This window comes from Alligator sinensis, unplaced genomic scaffold, assembly GCF_000455745.1.
Source record: "Alligator sinensis unplaced genomic scaffold, ASM45574v1 scaffold173_1, whole genome shotgun sequence".
Taxonomy (NCBI): Eukaryota; Metazoa; Chordata; order Crocodylia; family Alligatoridae; genus Alligator; species Alligator sinensis.
This window is the reverse complement of record NW_005842207.1, coordinates 1,933,625-1,958,617: the sequence shown is the minus strand read 5'-3', so window position 1 is coordinate 1,958,617 and position 24,993 is coordinate 1,933,625. Positions and strand designations below refer to the sequence as shown.

The 24,993-nt window shown below is 43.4% G+C and overlaps 1 protein-coding gene across 3 annotated transcripts in view; it reads left to right on the top strand.

Moving 5' to 3' along the window:
• Positions 1–24,993, top strand: part of UBR2 (ubiquitin protein ligase E3 component n-recognin 2) — a 105,823-nt gene that overhangs the window by 13,471 nt on the left and 67,359 nt on the right. For all 3 annotated transcript variants that reach the window (XR_003094791.1, XM_014521350.2, XM_014521349.2), the window contains exons 4-9: positions 1,193–1,306; positions 5,056–5,186; positions 6,082–6,220; positions 7,115–7,177; positions 15,343–15,463; positions 23,215–23,322. Coding sequence is in view for 2 of the 3 variants with exons in the window: in XM_014521350.2 (XP_014376836.1) it covers positions 1,193–1,306; positions 5,056–5,186; positions 6,082–6,220; positions 7,115–7,177; positions 15,343–15,463; positions 23,215–23,322 (676 nt within the window). In the remaining variant the exon portion in view is untranslated. The remainder of the gene's footprint in view (positions 1–1,192; positions 1,307–5,055; positions 5,187–6,081; positions 6,221–7,114; positions 7,178–15,342; positions 15,464–23,214; positions 23,323–24,993) is intronic.

Below are 24,993 nucleotides of genomic sequence, written 5' to 3'. Positions count from 1 at the left end.
CAGGAGAATGGTCTGTGGGTCAGGAGTGAGGGGCGTTGGCAGGGCCAGGGGGTTGTGACTGGGGAGTGAGGAGCTGTGGCAGGGCCAGGAGGCTGTGGGTGGGGAGTGAACCGGCAGGTCCAGAGGCCTGTGGGTCAGGAGTGAGGGGCACCAGCAGGGCTGTGGGTGGGGAGTGAGGGGCAGGGGTAGGGCACCTGGCCTATCAGGGGTGCTCAGTGCCACAAAGCAGCATAGGGGACCAGGATGACAGACAGCTGCAGCTGGACCTGCATCCTGGTGAGTGATGGTGGTAGGGGGAGCTCTGATCTTCCATGATAAAGAAACAAAATCAAATGCCAAAATATATAAGTATTCATAATTTATTTTATTATAGTGATCGAGGCTCGGGTAGGCTTCCAAATTGCTTTAAACTTGCAAATACAGGTTTCCCTCGATTAATGCGGTACATGCGTTCCTGGAGAACAGCGCATAAATTGAATACCCATAAAGTGAACCCACTTCACAATGTAACAAATAGGGATAGGTTCCCATGGCAGTGAGGGAGGGAGGGACTAGGGAAGGGGCATGGGGAGGGGTGCTGCTCCCGGGGCTGCACAAGGCAGCAAAGTAGAGGGAACAGAGCAGCACTCATCCCAGTCCCAGCTGCAGTGGACCCGGGAGCAGCTGGCGCCAGTGGCCTGCAGCTGCTGGGCTGCACCATGCACCACCTGTCCCCACTCACCTCTGCTCCTGGGCTGCGCTGTGCCCTGGTGCGGGCAGCTGCTCCTGGGGCCGCTGCACCCAGGGCTGGGGTGAGTGGGGCCATGGCCCTTTCCCCTTCCCACACAGACTTATCTGCTTGGGTTGGGGGGCATCTATGCTGATCGCGTAAGAGTGAATTTACCTCGCATATAACAAATTATGGGTCTAAATATGCTCATCTCATAAGAGCGAATGCTCATATAAAGAACCTGCATAAATTGAGGAAAACCTGTATTGTGTACTGATCTCTCTCTCTCATGGTGTTTCATTTTAATCGTGGAAAAACGCTGATTTGGGTTTTGTAATCAGGGAATTTTAAACACAGAAAACCAGGATCTCAGTTAGGATAGTGGAAAAATGCTTTGTCTTAAGGGTTAAAGTACGGACAACCTTTCAGTATACAAAGGTTTGTACTTATAAAATTCAGTTTGCTGTTTTTAAACAATTCTAGATGACAACATCGGGTGGAGGAGGTTTCTGTGACTGTGGTGATACTGAAGCTTGGAAAGAAGGCCCTTACTGTAAAAAGCATGATCTTAACACATCACAGACTGCAGAAGAAGAGGTAATAACAGATGAGACACTTAAAAGCATGAGGATGGGTCATTCTTGTATAGCCGGGTCAAATTTATTAACTCTGATTCTGAATTTCACAAGATTTTGCTGATGTAACTGACTTCTGCAAGGCTTAGTGTTCATCTCAAAATTAAGAAAAACAAATGCTGTAGATGTAATAAAATTAATACATTTCATTGCTGCTGTTAATGAGTAATCTATTTTAGGTCCTTCCAATATACTGTTTAAAGGTAGCATTTCAAGCTTTGTACCTAGTATTTTCTGGGATGCTTTGGAAGTGATTCAAACTGGAAAATGGGGAATTTTCACCAGAAATTGGATGTTATCCTGATATTTTTACTGTTATCATCACATCATTCATATTTATTGTGTTTAGTGTGAGGAAATTAAAAGAAGAAATCTTTCAGAGCATCGAAGATCTTGATGTGTTCTACTTTACAGGCTAAATGAAACAATTTGACAGATCACACCATACTTAATATTTGTATCATAGCAGTCTTTGCATATTAAATAAGATTACAAAATCTATTTTGCAATCTAAATAATTTACTTTTAAAGTCAAGCATGTAAAATAATAGAAACAGCCTTTGTTTTGTATCCTTATTCTTCTCTCCTATACTGGATGAGGAAAGGGGCCTTCCAGAATATGCATTTCAATATAATCACATATATAGAGAGGGCCACATTAAAGCTGTGTATACTTTAAAAAAGTTATTTCCATTGCAAAGTCCAGTACATTAAAGATGTTTTTAATCTAAATTCCTAGAATTTTTTTTATGGTTTAAGGGAAAAGTTAAACAAATTCTCTTATTTATAACTGTAACAGCTTATTTATGTATCTTCAGTAATACAACTCAGACTTTTGCCACCTGAGCTACAGGATTAATTATAGTTACTAGTAATGCGAGTATACTACTAACGTAGAAGGAGAGATGAACATCAGATGCCATGTTCCGTGTCTTAAGGGGATGTGGGGATGGAACTTGACTTTGGCTTTTCTCTCTGTAGTAGGGAACGGGGAATTTCTGCTCCATGTGGTATGTCCCAAAGAGCTTATTAGGGACCTACCTAAATCATGGAGGAAGTTTGTGGTCCAGCGGTGTCTTTCATCTTGATTTTTTTGCTGCTTGCCCGCCTGCCCACTGCTGAGTGGCAATTAATGCTGTGGGTTTTGCCTCTCAGATACATGGGAGAATGAGGAAACAGTGTATAAATGTTTATCAGAATTTACTGAGAACTGTATAGGGCAACCTAGGAGAAAGTATGAAGTTGCTGAGTGGAAAACTTAAGTGGAGCCATTGGAGGTGAGTCAGCATTTTGATAGTGAGCGAGAGATGTTTGGTATGATGGACATGTGAAGGGCTTGAAAATAGACACAGACAGTTATGTTTGAACCTGTGAAAAGTTGAAATCGGTGAAATGACCTGATCAAAATAATAGGCTAGGAAAATGATCTTTGCATTCTTCATAATGGATATGAACAGGCAAGACTCCTTTTGCTTAGGGCAGTGATTCTCAACAAGGGTGACTTGACATCCTTTCAAGGGTTGAACACAATGTTCTCTCTGTTAGGTTTACAAGCATGATTCCCAAGATAAACCCAGAGATTTCAAATAGAAATCTATATCTATGTTCTTTCTGAGTTTTGTTTTGTTTTTTGTAACAGAAAAACTGCTCTATTTTCTGTAGGCAAAAAAATAGTGAAAATGTAAGAGTTGGCCCTTTTGAAGGGGAGTCTTGAGTTTATCCAAGGGTTCCTCAAGTCCAAACAGGTTGAGTACCACTGGTCTGGGGTTAGAGAAAATCATAGTGTAACTGCAATGTGAGATGGTGAGCCTGGGGACTGTTTTTTTAAGTTTGTGGATGGATAGAAAGGAATATATGTTAGGTAGGTCATGTAAGAATTTTAGCAAGATTTAGCTAGTTTAGATGTTTTTGTTGCATGAGAAGACCTGGAGAGTAAGGTCTCTAGTTTAGCCACATTGCGCTTGAATTGATGGTCAGGCATCCATGAGGAATTGTCAGAAAAGTTATGAGATTTTAGTTTGGGTAGAAGGAAACCTGTTTGGAATAGAAGTAGATTTTTGAGTTGCCAGTGTAATAATTTAATTTGTCTTTATGGGTAGGGTTACTCAGAGATAAGAGATGGAGAAGAGGAGCAAGTGCAGAGCCCTGCTTTGTCTACAGAAGGGTGGTGGGGAGAGGATGAGGAGGACCCTCCACAGGACTTGCTGAAGAAATGAATGTGTAGGTGGGAGTAGAGCCAAGTAATGACAGTCATTGGATCCCATGATGATGACATACATGGTCAAGGATTTTGAAGGTGGCTGACAAGTCAAAGGAATATGAGGATGGAGTATTGGTTCTGAGATTTGCATAGGAAGCAGTTGCTGGAGACTTTGATTAAAGGAGTTTCAGTGGAACGCAAGTGGGGAAGTTGGACTGGAGAAGGGTCCAGGATAGAATTAGTGGGAAGAAACTTGTGATGGAATGTGTAAGCTTCATCTGGCTTCAGTTAGGAATTGTGTCCACTTAGACAGATGGCTACTAGCAGATCAAGATGCAGATCCTGCTGTGGCTACTAATGAAAAGCAGTCATGCAAAGGCTGAAGGCTGCCAGGCTGAGAGCCAGTTAGCCACAGGGTGAGCTAGTAATGGGTAGGCTGTAGTAGTAGAAAGGACAGCTTAAACAGTTGAGTCAAAGGTGGTAAGAAGGTCCCTGGGGTTGTAGGTACTAGATTCAATTAAATGACAGAAGTAAGGAGACCAAATGAAGCAAAAAACTCTTTTCGTGAGTGAGAAGGTTGAACCAGGATTACAGGTTAAGTGAAGAGGTGAAGATGAGAAAACATTAAGCTAAGGAGTTGCATGAGACTTTAACATGGATGTTGAAGTTATTGAAGATTACATAGAGAAGTGAACCATCTTCATAGACTTATATTTTCATTTTTTCTTTTTAAGTTAAAACCAGAGGTAGTAACTACTAGGCAGAAACTGTTATGGTTACAATTAGTCATTCTCCCTAGCATTTTCCTTTTTTCTAATATTATCTAGTTTCTTGCTATACATAATATCTGCTGTATTTATAAAAAAAAATTGTACCATTTCTGTTTCTCATTAACACGCGTGGTAAATTTTTTGTATGAATTTTCCACCAGGCTATAATCACTTCAGTGAACAAATTTAGTCCAATTCGTTTTCTTTCATCTTTTTTTTTTTTAAAAGGTATTCATTTCTGGGGAAAAAAAAAAAAAGGTATGCATAGACTGGTAAAATGGAAGGATTAAATTTGTTTAAAGTTTGCTCTTAATTTAATTTTTAATACTGTTTACTTTTTTCCTCTTAAATAGGGTAGAATAAGTTTAACATTCACTTATTTTATTTTTTTGGTGCATATGTGCCTATAAAGAGAAGTCATCACATTTAACAAGAAATTATAATGTAACAGAAACATGAGGGAGAGGAGTGAAAAGTGGTAATAGTCAAATGTTTTATTTAATTTGTGAGATGTCATATCTGATCTGTATATGAACAGCATTTGGCCGAAGGAGATACGGGCTTGAAACTTCTCATTTATATGTATTTACTCTCAAGTTACATGAGAGAGGATTACATAAAATGTTCAACACAGGAGAGTAGAAGTAGGATTTGAGCACAGATCAGGTTCTTCTTTTAAATGCTGCTTAATACATCCAGTTTTTTCTAACATTTTTCTTCTGTTGACTTAATATTTTTTAGGATCCTCTGGTGCATTTATCTGAAGATATGATAGCAAGAGCTTATAACATTTTTTCTATCATGTTTCAATATGCAGTAGATATATTAACATGGGAAAAAGAAAATGAATTGCCACCTGGCTTAGAGATGGTGTAAGTATCATTTTTGTCTCTGAGCTTTTTCAAAACTTGCAGGTATTTGGAGTATAAAATGTTAAATTCTTGCATCGGTCATAAAATTCTTTGAACTACTACAAGATGATGCTGTTAAGTATCTCAACATTTTATCTTAGAAGAAATCTTATTATGGATTGTAGTTTTTGTTTTTTCAATATTGCACTGAGCTCTCTGTCGTCTTAGTGGTAACCAAGTAGTATCCATGTAATTAGTACTGTGTAAATGGTGGAAATCAGGATTATATTGAATGTTAAGTTTTTTTAAAACAAGGAAAGTGTGGCCTGACTGACTGACTAGTGTATTATTTTGCAAAGTGATAAACAGGTTTTGTGAGAAGCTCCTAGCTTGTCATAGGTTGAAGGGACTATAAAGGAGGACAACCAAAGAGAAATGCATAGGAAAATCATGCTGTATTGCTAAGATTCACACACAGATTCACACAAGTTTAGGGCTGGAAGGGACCTCGTGAGATCATCGGGTCTAGCCCCCCCTGCTCTGGGCGGGGTCTTGGAGGCAATGCAAAATAGTCTGAGCGCAGGTACATTGAAAGGAGATCATTTTTCCTTAATGAGATGCTGTCAATTGCAAATAATAAAATGTACAGAGGTAAAGTTAGGGACTCTTCAGTCTAACCTGTTGCCCTTGAGTCTGCAAAAATCAGGCCCCTGACGAGTAAAGCGCTGAGCTCTGTATGAGGTGCAGAATGTGTGAAACTCCCATGCATGTAAGTAAGAGTTGGAGCAATTGACACGTTCAGGGTAAAGCTTTGTTGATGTGTTTCAGCAGTGGCATGGATTGCCTATTTATTAGAAATCATTAAAATTAAAAAATGTAAAGCTCTATCACTTAATGGTATAAATTTGCTCTACAGTGAGAAGAGTGACACTTACTACTGCATGCTTTTTAATGATGAAGTTCACACATATGAACAAGTTATATACACCCTACAGAAAGCTGTCAACTGTACACAGAAAGAAGCCATTTTTTTTGCAACAACAGTAGATAGAGATGTAAGTAACTTCCTAGTTAAAATATTAATTAAATTGCAGGGTTAGACCATGTATATGTAACTAAGATAGACGCTTCTGTTTTCTTAAAATTTGGTTTTGAGCTTTTCCAATATGCTGGCTTGCTCTATTCTGTTGGTAAAAGAAAATGCCAGGAGCAAATATAGAAGAACTAAAGGTAAGACTCACAATAGGCAGAAGAACGAGGGAGCTGAACATGCTTTTCTGTAAGCAGTACACTGGTCTCTAGAGTACCCTTGTTCTGCACCACTGTATTGGGGAAGCATTTACCAGAATGAACACTTTAGGCGGTCTGTGATTTACAATTTGGAAACAGTTCTCTGGATTGAAGTCCATAGCTCCAGGTTTAAAAGATCATAATTTATTTTATCACCATTAAAGTTTATTATTTGTGTTTAAAGGTTGGGATTAAAACAGCATATTAAATACAAGTAGTAGGTTTTTGCGATGAGATTCCTGTGGACTTTATCAAAACAGACAATTGAATCTTAAGGTCTGACAAACTTTGGTTTTACCTTCTTTGAAGCTATTAAAGTGTAATTTATGATGAAAAAAACCTGACCCCCCCCTTTCATAATGATAACATAACATAAGCTATACTTGTATTAAGAGTTATTCCCCCCCACTTCATAATGATAACATAACATAAGATATACTTGTATTAAGAGTTATTTTTTGACTAGGGAGATCAGGAATGGAGTGTTACAAACTTTAAATTAAAATTGCTTTAAGTTTTTTCTGTATCCATCAGTGTGGTTAGTACAGGTGGCAATTTATTACCTGTGAGATTTTTCTGTTTATATTAAAACGTACAGTTTAATTTTCTCTTTGTTTTTCCACAAACTGCTAGTAATTCTGTTTTTTATCGAATTAAAGGGACGCAGATCTGTCCGATATGGAGACTTCCAGTATTGTGATCAAGCAAAATCAGTAATAGTGGTAAGTGGGTCTTATGTGCTTTGTTCTTTGAGCTTCCCGTAAATATCTATACAGAACAGTTTTGGAAAATTGTGTTATTTTTACTTTTAAATTTATGCACTAGATATTATTTTTAACAACATTCTTGGTGGTAGAGATTCAAGGAGCCAGTACAAGGTCTGCCTGTGGCTGGTCCCTTTCAGTGGTCATTCCTCAAGCCAAGGCACTGTCATGAACAATGCCCTCCCTCCCTTTATATATCTGTATATCTATCAGTCTCTCCTAGTTGAGGATGATTGTCTTCCATTATTGATTGCTTTATCTGTGCATTTGAAGATGGCTCACAAGGCTGATCCAGGATTGACAGTCTCTTCTGTAATTTGGGCACATGTTTCCGTGTGAGGTGGGTGGCTTTGGATTCTTAATTCAGTTCTCAACACGCTGTTTCTGCTGCTACTCCTGCTTTTCCATCTCTTGTTGTCATCATAAAGTTTCAAAATTCTAGATCTTTGCAGCAGATACTTCCTCCGTTTGGGGCTGTCCAGGGCAATAAGTCTCCCATGAGTTAGTGTCAATGTCGCATTTTTTCAAGTTGACCTTGAGGATGTCCTTGAAGTGCTTTCTCTGCCCTAGTCTTTAGTGTATGCCTGATTGAGCTGGGAGATTAAAACTTGCTTTAGGAATCTGGAGTTGGACATCTGGATGACGGCCAGCCCAGCCAAGTTGATGCTGTGTGATTGTCACCTCCATGTTCATGGTGTTTGCTTTGAGAGGATGCTAATGTTCGTGCATCTGTCTTCTCACTGGATTTCATAGATTTCATAGACATTAGGGCTGGAAGGGACCTCGGAAGATCATTGAGTTCAGGCCCCTGCCCAAAGGGCAGGAAGTCAGCTGGGGTCATAGGATCCCAGCAAGATAAGCATCCAGTTTGCTCTTGAAGGTGTTCATTGTAGGCGCTTGAACCACCTCCGGTGGCAGGCTGTTCCAGACCTTGGGGGCTCGGACAGTAAAGAAATTCTTCCTTATGTCCAACCTGAAACAGTCTTGAAGTAGTTTATGACCGTTCGACCTAGTCGTCATCCCTTGGGGCGCTCTGGTGAACAAACGTTCCCCCAGATACTGGTGGTCACCCCTGATAAACTTATAGGTGGCCATCAGATTACCCCTGAGCCTGTGCTTTTCCAGGCTAAAGAGCCCCAGGGCTCTCAGCCTGTCATCGTAGGGTCTGCTTCCCTGACCTCTGATCATGCGCGTGGCTCTTCTCTGGACTCTCTCAAGCTTCTCCACATCCTTCTCCACATCCAAATTTATTTGGATGTGGAAGTCAAAGAAGCTTAAGGACACACTGAAGCATCCTAATTTTTTTTCTTGATGAAATTTTTATGGAAAGAACAACTATATTAGAAATGCAAGCATACTTTAGAAAAAGTAGATCAAAATGTCATGTATCCATAAAAGTAGAGATAATGATATCTGCAAATGAGTGACAGTTTAGATAACTGCACACAGTTGATGGGCTCCGCAGGGCATTTTATTATTTGTTCTTTTAACTGCAATACCAGATATACCCAGAATCAGGGCCTCCATTCCAGTAGCAGCTGTAGAACTATATAAGACTACCATTACCACTCAGGACACAAGAAGAAGTGAGAGACTGAGGTATAGGAAGATTAAGCAACATATCCATGATTGCACAGCAGGTAAATAACTCCACCCATGACTGGACCACAGGTATAGACAGTTATACCCTGTGAGAGATTGAGTGGACAAAAGAGGTGGGGGTGTACCTCTTTATGTCAAGGAAAGCTACACATCCCTGCAAGCCGACATTGGTACCCAGGGTGGATGACCGGAGGCCCTCTGGGTTAAAATCCATGGGGAACATAGCAGAGGGGACACAATGGTGGGAATCTATTACAGACCTCCTACCCAGGATCAAGAGCTTGATCAGGAGTTCATCAGGGAATTGACTGAACCTGCACGCTCCCAGTGTATGGTTGTCCTGGGAGATTTCAAATACCCTGACATCTTGGTGGAAGAGCGCTTGGCCAAATATGAACAGACGCAAAGCTTTCTCTTGTGCGTGGCTGAGCTTTATCTGATGCAAGAAGTCAATAGGCCGATGGGAGGTAAAGTGCTGCTCAACCTGGAACTGGCTATGAGGGATGACCTAATCAGTGACCTAACAATCGAAGAGAAGCTGGGTGACAGTGATCAAGAGCTGATCACCTTCACCATCCATCATAAAGCTGGCAAGTCAGTCAGGAATACAGAAGTCCTCAACTTCAGGAAAGCTGACTTTGACAAGCTCAGGAGGCTTGTGTGGCAGAAGGCCACCTTTGTTTCTCCCCAAAAACTCTGCTCTGTGACAATTTGATTAGGATCGGCCCAGCAGAGGAGACACACCTTTACCCTATCTCTTTAGGTAACCTGAGCTGGATACATTCCTGAGGGAGGGGGGAAACCTGCTCCCTCTGCCTACATGACTAGTATCACATACCTGTGTGAGGGGCTTCCTCCCTGGTGGGCTAGAGACTGCCAGTATGCCTGGCAACTAGTGATGTATTTCAAATTGGTTGTCTGACAGCCAACAGGTGCTGGCCTCCATTGGGCCAAACAAATGAGGTCACAAGGGCTATATAAGTTAAGGAGTGCCCAGGAGGTGGGGGCAGCAGCCATGAGGGAGACTCAGAGACAGAGAGGAGCTGGACCATCTGAAACTTGCTCTCTCTCACAACTCATGATCAAGAAACTGCCTGCCTCCAGAGGGAATCTCCAACTGCCTCTAGATGATACTTGTGAGTAAGCTACCTGAGATCTAACTAGATATATAGCTTGCTGTAAATCAGATGCGTGATCAAAGGGACTTGCGCGTTGCTGACCGACTTGCCAGCTTTTCGGCGGATGGTGAAGGTGATCAGCTTGTGGTCGCTGTCACCCAGCTTCCCATCGATCACTAGGTCGCCGACTAGGTCATCCCCAGTAGCCAGTACCAGGTCGAGCAGCGCTTTGCCTCTCGTTGGCCCATAGACTTCTTGAGTCAGGTAGAGGTCATCCACGCACGAGAGGAAGCTTTGTGACCACTCAGATTTTGCTGAGCGATCCTCCCACGAGATGTCCGGGTAATTGAAGTCACCCATGACAACCATGGTCCTGGACCATGCGGCCTCAGGCAGTTCCCGGGCAAACTCCTGGTCAAGCTCAGGACTTTGGGTGGGAGGTCTGTAGTAGACTCCCACCATTGTGTCCCCTGTGCTGTGTTCCCCACGGATTTTAACCCAGAGGGTCTCCAGCTGTCCACCCTGGTCGCCAATATTGGCTTGCAGGGACGTGTAGCTTTCCTTAACATAGAGAGCTACACCCCCGCCCCTTTTCTCTACACGATCCCTCCTGTACAGGGTATAGCCATCTATAGTCGTGGTCCAGTCATGGGTGGAGTCCCACCAGGTTCCGTTATACCTATGACATCATAATTATTTGCACTGGGCAGGAGGATGAGTTCCTTCTGCTTATTCCCCAAGCTCCTGGGGATTTGAAGGATCTTCATCAGGCAGCATTGTTGGCACTTCTCCAATGACTTGAGGTGTCTCTTGTACGTTGTCCATGTTTCAGCTCTGTACAGTAAGGTGGGGATCATGAGTGCTTGATAAACTATGAGCTTGGTTTCGGATCTGATGTTGCAATCTTCAAACATCCAAAGGTTGCACTTTCACTTTTGAGGCAATGCTGGATTTTTTTGTCTATGTCAGCCTTCTGGGAGAGATGGCTTCTGAGGTACAGGAAATAGCATTCTCCAGAGTCTCACCATAAATCTGAATTAGTGGAGCTGTGGAATGGTCATTAAAGGCGTCTCCAGATGAGCAAGCACGTGCCTGTTGTGGTGTCTCGAAGCAGTTTGAGACGCTGAAAGAGGCATGCTGGGAACAAAAAAATGGTTCCCCACACTACATATTTGCAGTGCAGATTCTTATTTTGATACCAGGAAATCCTGGTATTAAAAAACAAAAAAGTCATGTCAGAAAGCGACACAGGTTATGCTCCTGGAGTGTGCCTTGAAACAACTGGAGGTTGGGTCCTCCATAGAGATGCTCTGGCACCTGGCCAGAGTGTCTATGGCTGCCCTGTCCCCCTGCTGCTCCAGCACACTTCCTCGGTGTGCTGGAGCAAATAGGAGCACGGCAAGGCTTCAGTGGTGGATCAGACCCAGGTGCTGTCACCGGTAAGTAGGGACATGGGGTGGAGGGGTTGGGTGGGGAGGGACTGCTCAAAAGGGGTGGGTCCCCTTCCTTCCTCCTCCCCCACCCCCGTACAGCGCATAGCCCCCTTGCAGCAGTGGCAGCTGTCGGGGTGCTCACAGCCTGCTACTCACAGAACCCCCAGCGGCGTGGTGTGGTGCAGCCCCGGCCACCTGGGACATGGTGCTGCCTGTGCATGCCACATGCAGCTGGCTGGTGTGTAGAGCAGAACCGGGCCGCTCTTGCTTCCACTTGGGGTTCCAGCACTGCAGGTAGAAGCTGTGCGACCCTTGGACCGGGCCGGGTCCCCTCCATGTGCTCTGTGTATTGTCAGGCTGGGCTGGCTCTGTACAGGCAGGACCCCTCCCGGCCTGGGGGTATGAGGTTCCTGTCTGGGTCTGGCAGGCATGGAGCCATGGGGCTGTAGGTCCAAGGGGGGGATGCTGTTGCAGGTGGCAGCAGATCACAGCCAGGCAGCAGCCCCCACTGCCAGACTGCCGCAATGGGTAGAGGGTACAGGGGCCACTCTAGGTTAGAGTTGCTTCAGCATTTTAGCTGGCACAAGAGGCTAGTGTCCCCAGATACCAACTGGCTGGGCCTCAAGCTCCTAAGGACACGTAGTCCTGAGCTGCTCGCAAGGGCAGCTTTTTATACTGCTGGCCCCAGCCTCTAGCTCCCCCCTAGCTGAAGATCCAAGAGTTGCTGGGCAGGGTCAGTTTGCCCGAAGTGGCACAACTTGCACCAAAGTGCTTGTTCAGGCATGTGTGCTGAGGCAGAAATCTCTGGCACAAATTTGAACTGCTGCTATTTGAGCTGCTGCAAGCACATGTGCCTGCATGTGTGGACATGCCCCAAGAGCTTGTTGATAGAGGTCTTCTGAATGTTAAGTGTCAGTCCTATTTTCTTGTATGCCTCAGTAAAAATGTTGACGATTGCTCAAAGGTCTACTTCTGAGTGAGCATGCACTACAGCATCATCAGTGTACTGGAGCTTGATGATTGAGGTCAGGGTGGTCTTGGTTTTGGCTTGGAGTTGGCTGCGATTAAACAGTTTACCTTCCATTTGCTAGTTTAGCTCCACTCCGACTGAAAGCTTGTTGGTGGTCAGCTGTAACATCGCAGTAAGGAATATCGAGAAGAGTGTTGGAGCAATGATGCAGCCTTACTTAACTCCTGTTTTAACCTTGAAGCGATTTGTGATGGATCCATTACTGAGAACTACTGCTTGCATATTGTCATGGAGCAGGCAAAGAATGGTGACAAATTTCAGTGGGTATCCATACTTCAGAAGGATCCTCCACAGTGCTTCTTGGTTTGCAGTTGAAAGCTTTCATGAGGTAAAGAAAGCCATGTAGAATGGTTTATGTTGTTCCTGACATCTTCACTGCTTGTCAGCTGCAGGAAAAATCATGTCACTTTTTCCTCTTAATGCCAGAAACCCAAACTGAGATTCTGGGAACAGCTCTTCGGCAATTGGAAAGAGATGGTTCAATGCTGTAGGACGGGTGTCAAACTCACCTTGTGCCCTGGACCAGATCCGGACCACTGGGCTCCTTGTGGGCCAGCTCCAGTCCAGAACATGCGGCAGCTCTTGCTTTAGCACAGGGCACATGGTGGCCATGGCAGCTTCAGCATGGGGGCATTGATAGAGTCTGCAGCTGAGGGCAAAGCAGCGTGAGGGCATCTAGGGCTATATCAATCCTTGCTCATCCTCCTGCCCCTGATTGCCATGTCCACTGGAGCCCAAGGCTTGCAGGTTCTCCACCAGACTATGTCCCGCTACTTCTGGTGGCCCACCAGTAGTCTGACAGGCTGGATTGAGTGAGTCTGCAGGCAAGATCTAGCCCACAGGGCATACATTGACACCTCTCCTCTATGAGCTAGGCTGTTTAGATGGTCATATTTCTCTGCTTCTTATCCATAAGACTTTACTGGCCATTTGGCATAATATTCTTATTTCATTCTTTAGGAGCAAAAAATATCTCAAGGGAATCTTCGTATTTATAATATTTTACCTTAATACATGAACTTTCCTTTCCCTTTCTTCAGTTTCTCATTGTTAGGGGTGCTTGTGTAAAAGCAGATTTTTTTTTAAACTTAATTAATCTACTATTACTTATTTCTCTTAATACTCTGTTCACGTTCAGCTAATTGGCCGCATTGGGAATGATTTTAGTTTGCAAATTAGTCTTTAAAGTACATATTCATAAGCAGCAAAAATTCCTGAATCTTATTTTATAAAATAAGAAGACTAAAAAGTGTTGGTTTTTTTTTTTTAAGACAAATAATTTTCAGAAGCAGAACAACTTATTAAACTTATAAATTATAGACTTTCCTTTAATAATCAGAAATTCTATGTTGAGCTAACTAAAAGATACTACAGTAAAATCCCTGTTAACTGGCATGAGTGATGAATGGGGGGTGCTGGTAAGCTAAAAGTGCCGGTTACCTGAGGCACAGGTTTCCAGCCAGTCGTGGGGGGTGGGAAGCCTGCGGCAGTGGCTGCGCCCGGCTCTGACCCTGGGTGGGGCGGGAGGGGCTACAAGAATCACTTCCTGGGCGGGTGGGTCCCAGCTGCACCCCAGTTGCTCCAGCTGAGGCCCTGTCTCAGGTGCTGGGAGCCCTGCAGTGGTGGGGGCAGGTAGGAGAGTCCATCCCCACTCCCTGCGGCAGGCGCTGCACCCAGCTGTTCCACATGGGCCTGAGGGGCTGGAGCTGCTGCCCCAGGGGTGCGGGGCTCCTAGCTCTGACCCTGGGCGGGGTGGGGTGGACCAGGCCGCAGAAATCACTCCCCGGGCAGGTGGGTCCGAGCTGCACCCCAGAGGCTCCAGCTTTGCCCTGCCCGAGGCGGCCATATCTGGCCACATGCCACTCCTCCTCTTCCCCCAACTGCCAAGGCAGCCCGGCCACAGATTGCTGCAGCGGAGGGAGCTGTGTGCACGCAGCCAGGTAAGAAAGTGGTGCAGCAGGCAGGAAAGCGGCAGGGTGTGGTGCCATGTGTGTCCTGCTGCTGAAATTCCAGTTGATCAAGTATTTCGGTTAGTAAAATCCCAGATAACAGGGATTTTACTGTATTTCACACCTTTTTTAAATATATATGCTGTCTAGGATTAAGGGTGTTGCATATATACCTTTTTATTGCAGTTGATTTAAGGTTATGGAAAAATTAGGTTTGTTTCCAGGCTAGAAAACGATCTTGTTAATGTGCTGCAGGGAGACTACTCAGGCTAAGTTTACTAAAACTTAAAAACTAGAATGGCTTGTTAGTTAATACCAATAAAGTCAAACTGAATTTGTTGAAGGGCAACATTAGTTTGACAAACTGCATTTCTATCTGAATTTTAATTTTTATATCTTTTGCCCCAATATATTTTTGCTTTGTACATTTGACAACACTTTGGATGATCACTTTCACTGTTATGTTGGTAGTCAGCTGCATCAGTTTTTTGTATTCCTCGGGGGAGCTTGCGTGTGTGCTGCTGCTCCTTACACTTCACAAGAGGGTGCTTATCAGTAAGATGCAGCACTGCGAGGAAGGGGAAGGTAGGAAAAGTAAGAGCCTGAACATGTAGGATGTCTTTTTTTGACTTGGCCAAAAAGCTTTCAACATTTCAATTGCAGAACAGAAAAAAAAGTCTAAATTTTAAATTAAATACAAAATGCGCTCTTCAGTATACTGTCCAAACAACATGAAATCACAAAACTTATTTTTAGATGAATTAGCTGAAAAAAATATCAAGTTGTTTGTCTTAGTTTTTGTTGCACTGTTGGATAAGATTGTGCTGGAACAGTTATGATCAATGTTTTAATAAAATGTATTGCAATTTCTAATTTCTATGCAAAATTATTTTAATTTGGGATATAGGCATGCTACATCTTTCTCTACAAGTGTCTGTGTGCTTTTTCTTATTTGTAATTGAGCATTCTTTTCCCTTCTTCTCTTTTAAAGAGAAATACCAGCCGTCAGACAAAGCCACTGAAGGTTCAGGTTATGCATTCGTGTATTGTTGCCCATCAGAGCTTTGGTTTGAAACTCCTGACTTGGCTTGGCAATGTGATTGGATATTCAGGTAGGCAAACTTGAATGGTTTTATTGGTAAATTTAGAGGCAAACAATCCTAGAAATAACAGAAAAATAAGTTGTTAAATGGCTTACCTCAGATATGCAATCTGTATGACTAACCCGTTAATTTGTGTCTCATTCTCACTTTTTGCTCTTGGGTTTGTGTTCCCCAAATTCTAACCCTCATATAGAAGTGTTCTGAGTCTTACTTTATACAGGGTCTTCATAAAGTCCTTGTGCACTTTTAAACTTTAATAATTTAGGTTGTAGGTATGATAGAAACAATCTGTAAACGGCATTTAAAAGCAAATTTATTAAAGTTTTAGGACAACTAGAGTACACAATGCTAGACTTCAACATAACCACCATCCATCATGATACAGTGCTCAATCTGATCTTTCAACTCATTGAAAACGTTTCCCAGTTGCTCTTGAGTTACTGCACTAATTGCATTGCTGATCCTAGCCCTAAGTTTCACCAAAGAACATTGTTTTGACTAGTAAACTACACTTTTAACATGTCCCCATAAAAAGAAGTCCAGCGGTGACAAGTCAGGTGAACGAGGTGGCCAAGCCATTGGTCCACCTCTGCCTATCCACTTCTCTGGGAAAATGTAATTTAGGAACTGTTGTACATTCAGAGTGTAGTGGCATGGAGCTCCATCTTATTTAAGAATAAATTTGTTATTATTTATGAAGTCTAGTATTGTGTACTCCAGTTGTCCTAAAACTTTAATAAATTTGCTTTTAAATGCCGTTTACAGATTGTTTCTATCATACCTACAACCTAAGTTATTAAAGTTTAAAAATGCACAAGGACTTTATGAAGACCCTGTATATTTATATTGGGTTTTTTTGGTTTCTTTGGTTGGCATTGAATGAGAACTTCAAGAATTGCTGTTGAATGGTAAGTGCTGGATATCTCTCAACACTTGATCATTTTAAATGAATAAATGTAAACACAATCATTTTGTTTACACATCTCAACATTATTAAAATGTTAGTGCAGTATTTACCTGAATACAAGAGGACTCTGAGTGTAAGATGCCCCCCTGGTAATTAGGTTCTATACACAGAGAATCTATAAATTTATTATACTTTTCCATGTATGGAATCTAATTATTGGAGGATTATTGTAAATATTTCCCCCCACTATTGGAGGTGGTGTGACGAGAAGCAATGCTGGGGACAATAATGGGGAAGGTGGTAGGGCGCACATAGAGTGGGTGAGACAGTAGGGGGCATACAGTATGGGGGTTGGAAAGGCAGGCAATAGGAGGCTGTAAGGAGGGAGCAGTAGAGAATAGGCAGTAGGGGTGCAAGTGGTAGGGGGCAGGCAGAGAGGCAGGCAGCTTGTCTTTCCCTGTCCCCTCCTCTTTCTCCCTCCACACTGCTTCTGCCCCCCACAGGCTCAGGTCCTTGCCCCCCCTCTTCCTGTCTTCCCTCCCACCCCCCTCTTTCCCCCTTACCTTTGCTCTGTGCCAGCAGACTTGGTCCCTGATACAGCTTGGAGCACAGAACATGGCTCCAGTCTGGCCCCATAGCAGTGGTGCAGAGCTGGTACTGCTGGTACAGTGCTACATACTCCATGTTCCTGGCTGCAGGGAGGGCAAGCCTGCCAGAGCTAAGCAAAGGTAAGGAAGAGCATAGGAGAGAGGGGAGAAGTGGCTAGAGGGGGAGGAAAGATTAGGGGCTGTGTGCAAGGAGTGACTGGGCATGCAGAGGCAGTGGGGGGCAGGCATTAGCTGTAGCTCCAGCTTCGACCCTAGCCCCTGTTACCCACTGCCCCATGCTTGACTAAGGCAAGGAGCTTTTTTCCCCATGTTAAATGGGGGGAAGAAAAACCTTTTTAATCGAATAAATATGGTAATGAGTATGACTTCCTTTTATGAAGGACAGCAAAACTTATTATGTCAGATCTTTTACAGTGTACTTAAGAAATGTACTTAAAGCTTTACACAGGCAAGTACTAGGGGAGGAGGCTTGTTTCAGGGAATCAATATATACAAGGTAATTTCATGGACAGGTACCTTGTCAGTTTTGGCTGAAGAGCTCTGTTCTTGTCATGGGAACAGAGGTAGGAAATGAGAGCTAATTAATGAAGCCATAGGCTTAATGACTCACTTGATTCCTTTGTTTCCTGCCTAAATGTAAAGAAGTGGAGTGGAAGTGTGGGTGGGGTTTGAAGAGAGAGTGAATGAGAGAGACAGTGGAAGCTAGGACAAAGCGAGTTTATACATATCAATTTTGATTGAAACCTGCTTAAACTATTGTTTCTGTTGCACTCAAGACAATAATCTTATAGAATTATTAGTATTGTATTTTCATAGGTTCATAGATTGTTAGGAGTGAGACGGGACCTTGTAGATCATCAGGCCCAGTCCCCCTGCACTAGGCAGGAAGAGACAACTGGGGTCAGGTGACCCCAGCGAGGTGACTGTCCAGTCTCCTTTTGAAGATTTCCAAGGTAGGTGGCTGCACCACCACTGGAGGGAGTTTATTCCACAGTCTGAACACCTTGATTGTGAAGGAGATTTTCCTGGAATTGAGCCTGAAACGGCCTTCCAGGAGTTTGTATCCATTGCTCCTGGTCTTCCCCAGGGGTGCCCTGGGGAGCAGCTGTTCACCGAGTTCTTGATGCACTCCCCTGATGTAGCAGTAAGCCACTACCAAGTCCCCTCTCTGCCTTCTCTTCTGTAGGCTGAAGAGGCCCAAGTCCCTCGGCCTCTCCTCGTATGGCTTGTCTTGCAGGTCTCCGATCATACAGGTGGCTTTTCTCTGGACTCTCTCAAGTTTTTCCAAGTCCTTGTTGAAGTGTGGGGCCCAGAACTGGGCTCGGTACTCCAGCTGTGGTCTCACCAGTGCGGAGTACAGTGGGAGTATCACTTCCTTAGTTTTGCATGAGATGCAGTGGTTAATGCATGCCAACGTGATGTTTGCCCTGCTGGCCACAGCATCGCACTGCTGGCTTATATTCATGTGATGGTCGATCACTACCCCTAGGTCCCTTTCGGCCATGCCACTATACATCACTTCATATAGAAATATGTAGTAACATGTTAATTTGATTTGAATATGTACTTATTGTATAATGTCAAGTTTAAATTATGGGAATCAGAATTTTCAAAGACATTCTGGGTAGTGATAGGCACTGTAAGTTTTTGTATAGCATTGCACCTGTTATTTTTCAACCACAACTTGTTTTTGCAAATTCTATACCAAAATGTCAAATGACTCGACTTCAAGTTCAGTTATGATTCAGAAGGAAAAAAATGTTCTCCGACGAACCACATTGTCTGAGATCTGTATGAAATTACCTTGACTGACTTAAACACTTCAGAAATATATTATTATACTGTCCTTTCAAATAGTTTTTTGGTGTGAAACTTGAATAGAAATAAGAGGTTTCCCTTGGTTGTTTTTTTTTTTTTTTTTTTTACTCCCTCCTCCAGGCATCCTGATTCCTTTCATTCACTTTGTACAAGCCTGGGATTCGTTGAGCACCCTTCACATGGTTTGAAGGGAGAAATGGGCCCTAGAGATGGTTGAGCTCCTAGTTTTGCCTTGGGAGAGGGAGATCCAGCCACAGAGGTGGCTCTGTATCCACACAGTTAGTGATAATTGGGTTTCTGAAATGTGTTGTACCTTTGGCAGCATGTGAAGTTCAAATTATACCACTGTGTTTGCATTTCAATATGCAGTTACTTGAATATGACATCTGTGTTAGCAGACATGAGCTCTTCAAAAATAAATTATCCGTTCATCTTCTGTTGTACAAAGACTCTCGAGTCTATTCAGTCTTTGTTTGTTTGTCTGTTATAATCAGGTCAGATTGTAAGAGTCAAATATGCATGCACAGTATGCCTGATAAGACTGGTAATAGTTACTTTTGAAAAGAAAAAGCTAAAAAAAATGTATTTGAAAACACACACCTTTCCATATTAAAAGAATGTCTTGATTACACTATCAAGCACGAAGAAGTTAGGAAAGATCAGAAATGAACAAGGCCATTATGTGGCGATTCTGTTAGGGGAGTGTAACCTTCTTTTATTCGGGCCCCTTTGCTAGGAAATAAGATGGACAAATATACTTTTAAAAGGAGTGATCTGGACTTTTGCAGTTAGCCAACATAAGACACTCAACATTTTGCAATATAACAATCACAGAAAAGGTTTCTCTACTCCTTTGAAACAAATCATTATGTGGTATAGCAGTTGCCAATAATCCATAAGGTTAGGTTACAAGGCCCAGGAAAGTCCTTTATGTAAATGTGTGTGGTCATAGTAGCATAACTTGAACAACATATTAAATAGTTAGTGAGGAAATTACTCTCTAGCTTCTACTGTTTATATAGGCTTTATGTTTCTGGAATGTTTTTGCTGAGCCACTGAGACTGATAGCCTGCAGTCCTGTTTATTTGATAGCATTTTTCTGTTTGCTGTCTCTGACATTGTCCATGGCTGCTAAATATGGTACAGATAATAAAGTAATTGTTCCATGAAAAGTGCTGTTATTTACTTGTTGCCTCTTCTGGAATGCTGCAATTTTGGTTTAGTCAACAACAATGTAACTGAAAATGGTTTGCAGCAGCTCTACTCCTAGTGTCTGCATTTAAAATGGTTTTAATGTTAAAGTAGACTTTATAAAAATGTTTTTAATATTGCTGTAAAAAATGTTGGTTGGCAGTGATTAGACTTTTCAGAGCAAGGTTTTTGGGTTGTATCCTTCTCCTGCTGCTTGTAAACTTTTAATTTAAGAAGGAATGTCTAGAAAAAGATATTTTATGTTTTAAGGCCCGCTGCACCAAGGTCCCCTCCCTTCTGGGGCTTTGCAACAGGTACGAACCTCTTGCAGCCCCAGTAGAGCCTGCAGAGCTGCCAGCTCCTGCAGACAAGGGAGGATCACCCATCCATACTTTCCCTAAGACTAAATGCAGAGTGGTTGTCATGGGATTCTCCCTCCTGAGGGGGCAGTCTGCCACCCCAACCCCCTAGCCCAGGAGGTCTGCTACTTCCTGGGAGCCTGCATCTGGGACATAGCAGGGAGGATCCCAAAGATTATCTGGCCCTCTGACCACTACCCTATGCTCCTTATCCATGTGGGCACAAATGACACAGCTCAGAGCAAACCCAGCCATGTCATGAGAGACTACAGGGCTCTGGGAGCGGGGTTTAGGGGGCTGGGGGCGCAGGTGGTCTTTTCCTTGCTCCTCCCGGTTGTGGGTCATGGGCTGAGGAGGGAGAGACGAGTTGAAGTAGTCAACCAAAGACTGCAGCGCTGGTGTCATTGTGAAGGCTTCCGTGATTACAGTCCACTCTTTGGTGAGAGAGGCAGTATGCTGCTGGGAAGAGATGGCCTCCACCTCACTCCGCTGGGGAGGAGGCTCTTCCCAGCCAGACTTGCTGACCTGGTCCACCAGACTTTAAAGTGAGCCCGCTGGGAGATGGGGGACTACTGCCACTGCAAGCCCACTGGGCAGCTTTTGTAAACCCAGCAGGCTAAGGCACTCAGGAGAACTCACCCCTACCCCAGCCCCAAAGCGATCCGTAGGGAAGGCAGGGGCCCCCAATGGGACACTTACGTGCCTGTACACCAATGCCAGGAGCTTGGGGAACAAACAGGAGGAACTGGTCCTCCTGCTAAACAAAAAGGATTACAATCTCATAGGGATAATGGAGACCTGGTGGGACTCTGTCTATGACTGGGCCACAGGTATAGACGGCTATACATTGTACAGGAGAGATCGCGTGGGGGGAAAAAAAGGTGTGTGTGGGGGGGTAGCTCTCTATGTCAAGGAAAGCTGTGTGTCCTTGCAAGCTGACATTGGCACCCAGCGGGGTATGTTATGAGACTCTCTGGGTCAAAATCCATGGTGAATAGGGCACAGGGGACACAATGGTGGGAGTCTACTGCACCTCCTAGCTAGGATCAAGAGCTTGACCAGGAATTCGCCAGGGAACTAGCTTAGGCTGCGCGTTCCCGGTTCATGGTTGTCATGGGAGATTTCAACTACCCAGACATCTCATGGGAAGAGCACTTGGCCACATCCGAACAGTCACAAAGGTTCCTCATGTGTAGATGAGCTCTATCTGACTCAAGAAGTCTATGGGCCAATGAGAGGCAAAGTGCTGCTCGACCTGATACTGACAACGGGGGAATGACTTAATCAGTGACCTCACAATTGAGGGGAAGCTGGGAGACAGTGACCATGAGCTGATCACTTTCACCATCTGCCATAAAGCTGGCAAGTCAGTCAACAAAACAGAAGTCCTCGACTTTAAAAAAGCTGACTTTGACAAGCTCAGGAGGCTTGTTGGCAAGGCCCTAAGGGACCTCGACCCAAAGGGGAGGGGTGTTCAGGAAGAGTGGTTGCTCCTTAAGGGAGCGATCCTGGAAGCTCAAGCAGTGTCCCCATTGGCTTTGCAGGGAATTTATAGACTTGCGTCTAAAAAGAAAGACCTATAAAGGATGGAAGACTGGATCCACCCCAAAGGAGGAGTATTGTGCACTGATCTGGACCTGTAGGGAGCAAACCAGGAAAGCCAAGACTGCGACTGAACTCCAACTGGCTACACGTATCAAGGACAATAAAAAGTCCTTTTTTAGATTCGTGGGGAGCCGGAGAAAAAGCAATGGTAACATTGGACTCCTGTTAAACCATATGGGTCAACTGACAACCAAATGCTCAGGAAAAAGCCAACCTGCTTAATGGGTATTTTGCGTCTGTTTTTCACCAACCCCAAGGGACAGCTCTGCTCAATATGGTATGGGATGGCCAGGGCGAAGGAGAATTGTTACCCTTCATCAGTGTTGACCATGTGAAGGAACACCTTGAGAGGCTGGACACCTTCAAGTCAGCTGGCCCAGACAGCTTACACCCCAGGGTACTTAAGGAGCTGGCAAGCATCATAGCCCAGCCCCTGCCACGGATCTATGAGAACTCATGGTGCTCAGGCAAAGTGCTCGAAGATTGGAAGAAGGCCAATGTGGTGCCTATCTTCAAGAAAGGGAGGAAAGTAGATCTGGGGAACTACAGGCCCATCAGCCTGACCTCTGTCCGGGGGAAGATCTTAGGAAAAAATCATCAAAGAGTCTATTCTTGACAAACTGGCTGAAGGCAACTTCCTGAGGGATAGCCAGCACAGGTTTGTTGCGGGTAGGTCTTGCCTGATGAATCGCATCTCCTTCTTTGACCAGGTAATGTATCACCTGGACAGGGGAGAAGAGATTGATGTCATATATCTTGATTTTAAAAAAGCCTTCGATCTTGTGTCCCACAATCATCTCATAGAAAAACTGGCCAACTGTGGCCTCGGCTACATCACAGTCCACTGGCTGGGGAATTGGTTCTGAGGTCGGACCCAGAGAGTGGTAGTTGATGGAAGTCAATCATCATGGTGTGCCGTGACCAGTAGGGTCCCCCAAGGCTCTGTCCTTGGGCCTGTTCTTTTCAACATCTTCATTAATGATGTGCAATGCTGGGCTTTTTCCTGCAGAGTCCCAGACCAACTAGAGCAGGCATTGAGCGCGCTGGATTTGGCATGGAGGAGGGTTCGTGAGCCTGATCCACGGTCAGGTCTGCACCATTCAAACAGCCCATGTTCTGGTCCTGCACCACTCATCTGGCTTGTAGGGCCAGACAAGTGTGATACTGTTACAGTAGATTATATGAATTTCCATTCTTTTAAATACACGTAAGAATGATCTTTTGTGTGTCATCTAACTTGAATATTTGTTTCATTATTTTTTTCTCAATAAGATGGCCTTCGTCGGATATTGTGTCAAGTTGGTTTACAAGAGGGACCAGATGGTGAAAACTCTTCTCTTGTGGATAAACTGATGCTGTCTGATTCTAAGCTGTGGAAAGGTAATTCGGCCATAATTTTTATCAAGAATGTTTGTTTGTGCTCGAGTATCACAGTGGCAGTTTTTATTTTGTCATACCTGCTTTAGGCAGTTTTACTGCCATCCATTGTAGATGCAGTTGCGTGATTGCTGGTTCCTGTTTGTTAGTTCTTTCCAAATATGCTGAATGATAAAATTATGCGGTGACCAATTTAGCCCATTAGTAAGATGGAGGTTGGCTTTTTGTTGAAATCTAATTTTTTTTTCCAAAATACTGCCAAATTCACATTAAACAGATGAACCTGAAACTTGCTCTTCCAACTGGGGACACAAAATGAACCTTGGTATAAATGTATTGTGTATCCAGGCCCAGAGAAGTGCAAATTTGAGACTTCCAAAAGTAGATGCTCCCCTCTTCCAAAATGTTTTTTTTTTTAATGTGTTTGTTTATGAACAGAGATACATTGAGTCTCAGTTATTGTTGTTCAGGCTGTATTCAAGTCCTTATATTGTCCTCTTTTTATATTGTCTTCTTTTGAGCTGAGAATACCCAGTGGAGGTAATTGGAGCAGCTCATACCTCTGCGAACTGCCTCTGCTGTTATTTCAGTGTGTTTGGATATCCGCAGACGTAATGTGATAACCTGTATATTGATGTGTCAGTTCAGGAAGTGGTGTGCAGAGTTTGTGCTGCAAATTTTGGGTCCTTTGGTGTAGGATTTGTTGAACATATTCATCTATCTCCAAATCGGTATATTTTAAAAATTACATTGAAAACAAACGTTATAAAACCAGGGAAAACATGGTTTGCCTCCTGACTATGCTAGAAATATATTTTTAAAGCCTTACTGTTTCTGAACAGATGCTGTTTTCTCTGCTGCCCAAAGTTCTAGATATTCATTCTCTAGTGATACATATTCCTATGGCAGTGGCTTTGATCTGGGGAATAATGGAGATTGGAAGACACCCCCCTGGTCATTAAGACCAAGTGAATGATAAAGTACCCAAATCTCCCAGTGGGACTCATTAGAGCATGGGTCACAGTTTTAAACACTTCAATATTTCTCCAACATTGCTATCTTTCTTCCTCTCTGCTGACCTCCAGATATCTTGAGGAGGCATGTGGCAATGTGATCTCTCTCCCATAGGACGATAATCAAACAGGGAAAGTTTAAGGTTGAAAGAAAGTGTAGTGTGAATAGATTGACTTCTTCCTCATGTCCCACCTCTCTTTCCACCAGCTTTTTTCTAATACTTGTTTTATGTGGTTGAGTGTTTTAATGTTTCTCAGAATTTTCTGTTTTTGGCTGCAAATTTTAGTATTTAGGAAGAGTGGTATCTTAGCTCCCCTTTAACAAAGTTTTTTTTGGTATAGAATCTCCCACGTAAATAAGTAGAGGAACACTTCGCATTTCTGTTGTAATTTGAATTGCTTTTTCCCTTTTGTATTCTGCACACAATCATTCCTCATTAAACAGAATAAATGTTAATGGTGTTTGTTTTAAGTGACCTACAAAGATTTTACTTAGAAAAGTCTGTCTCCAATTAGTGATGGAATCTGTGGAGGGTTAGTGAAAATTATACAAAATATGTATTTTACAACAAAATAGGTCTGAATTAGTTTCTTCGTTTACCTGGGAAGTTCTGTATTTAGGGTTTTCCATTTCCAATTCAACAGTTAACTGAATCAGTAA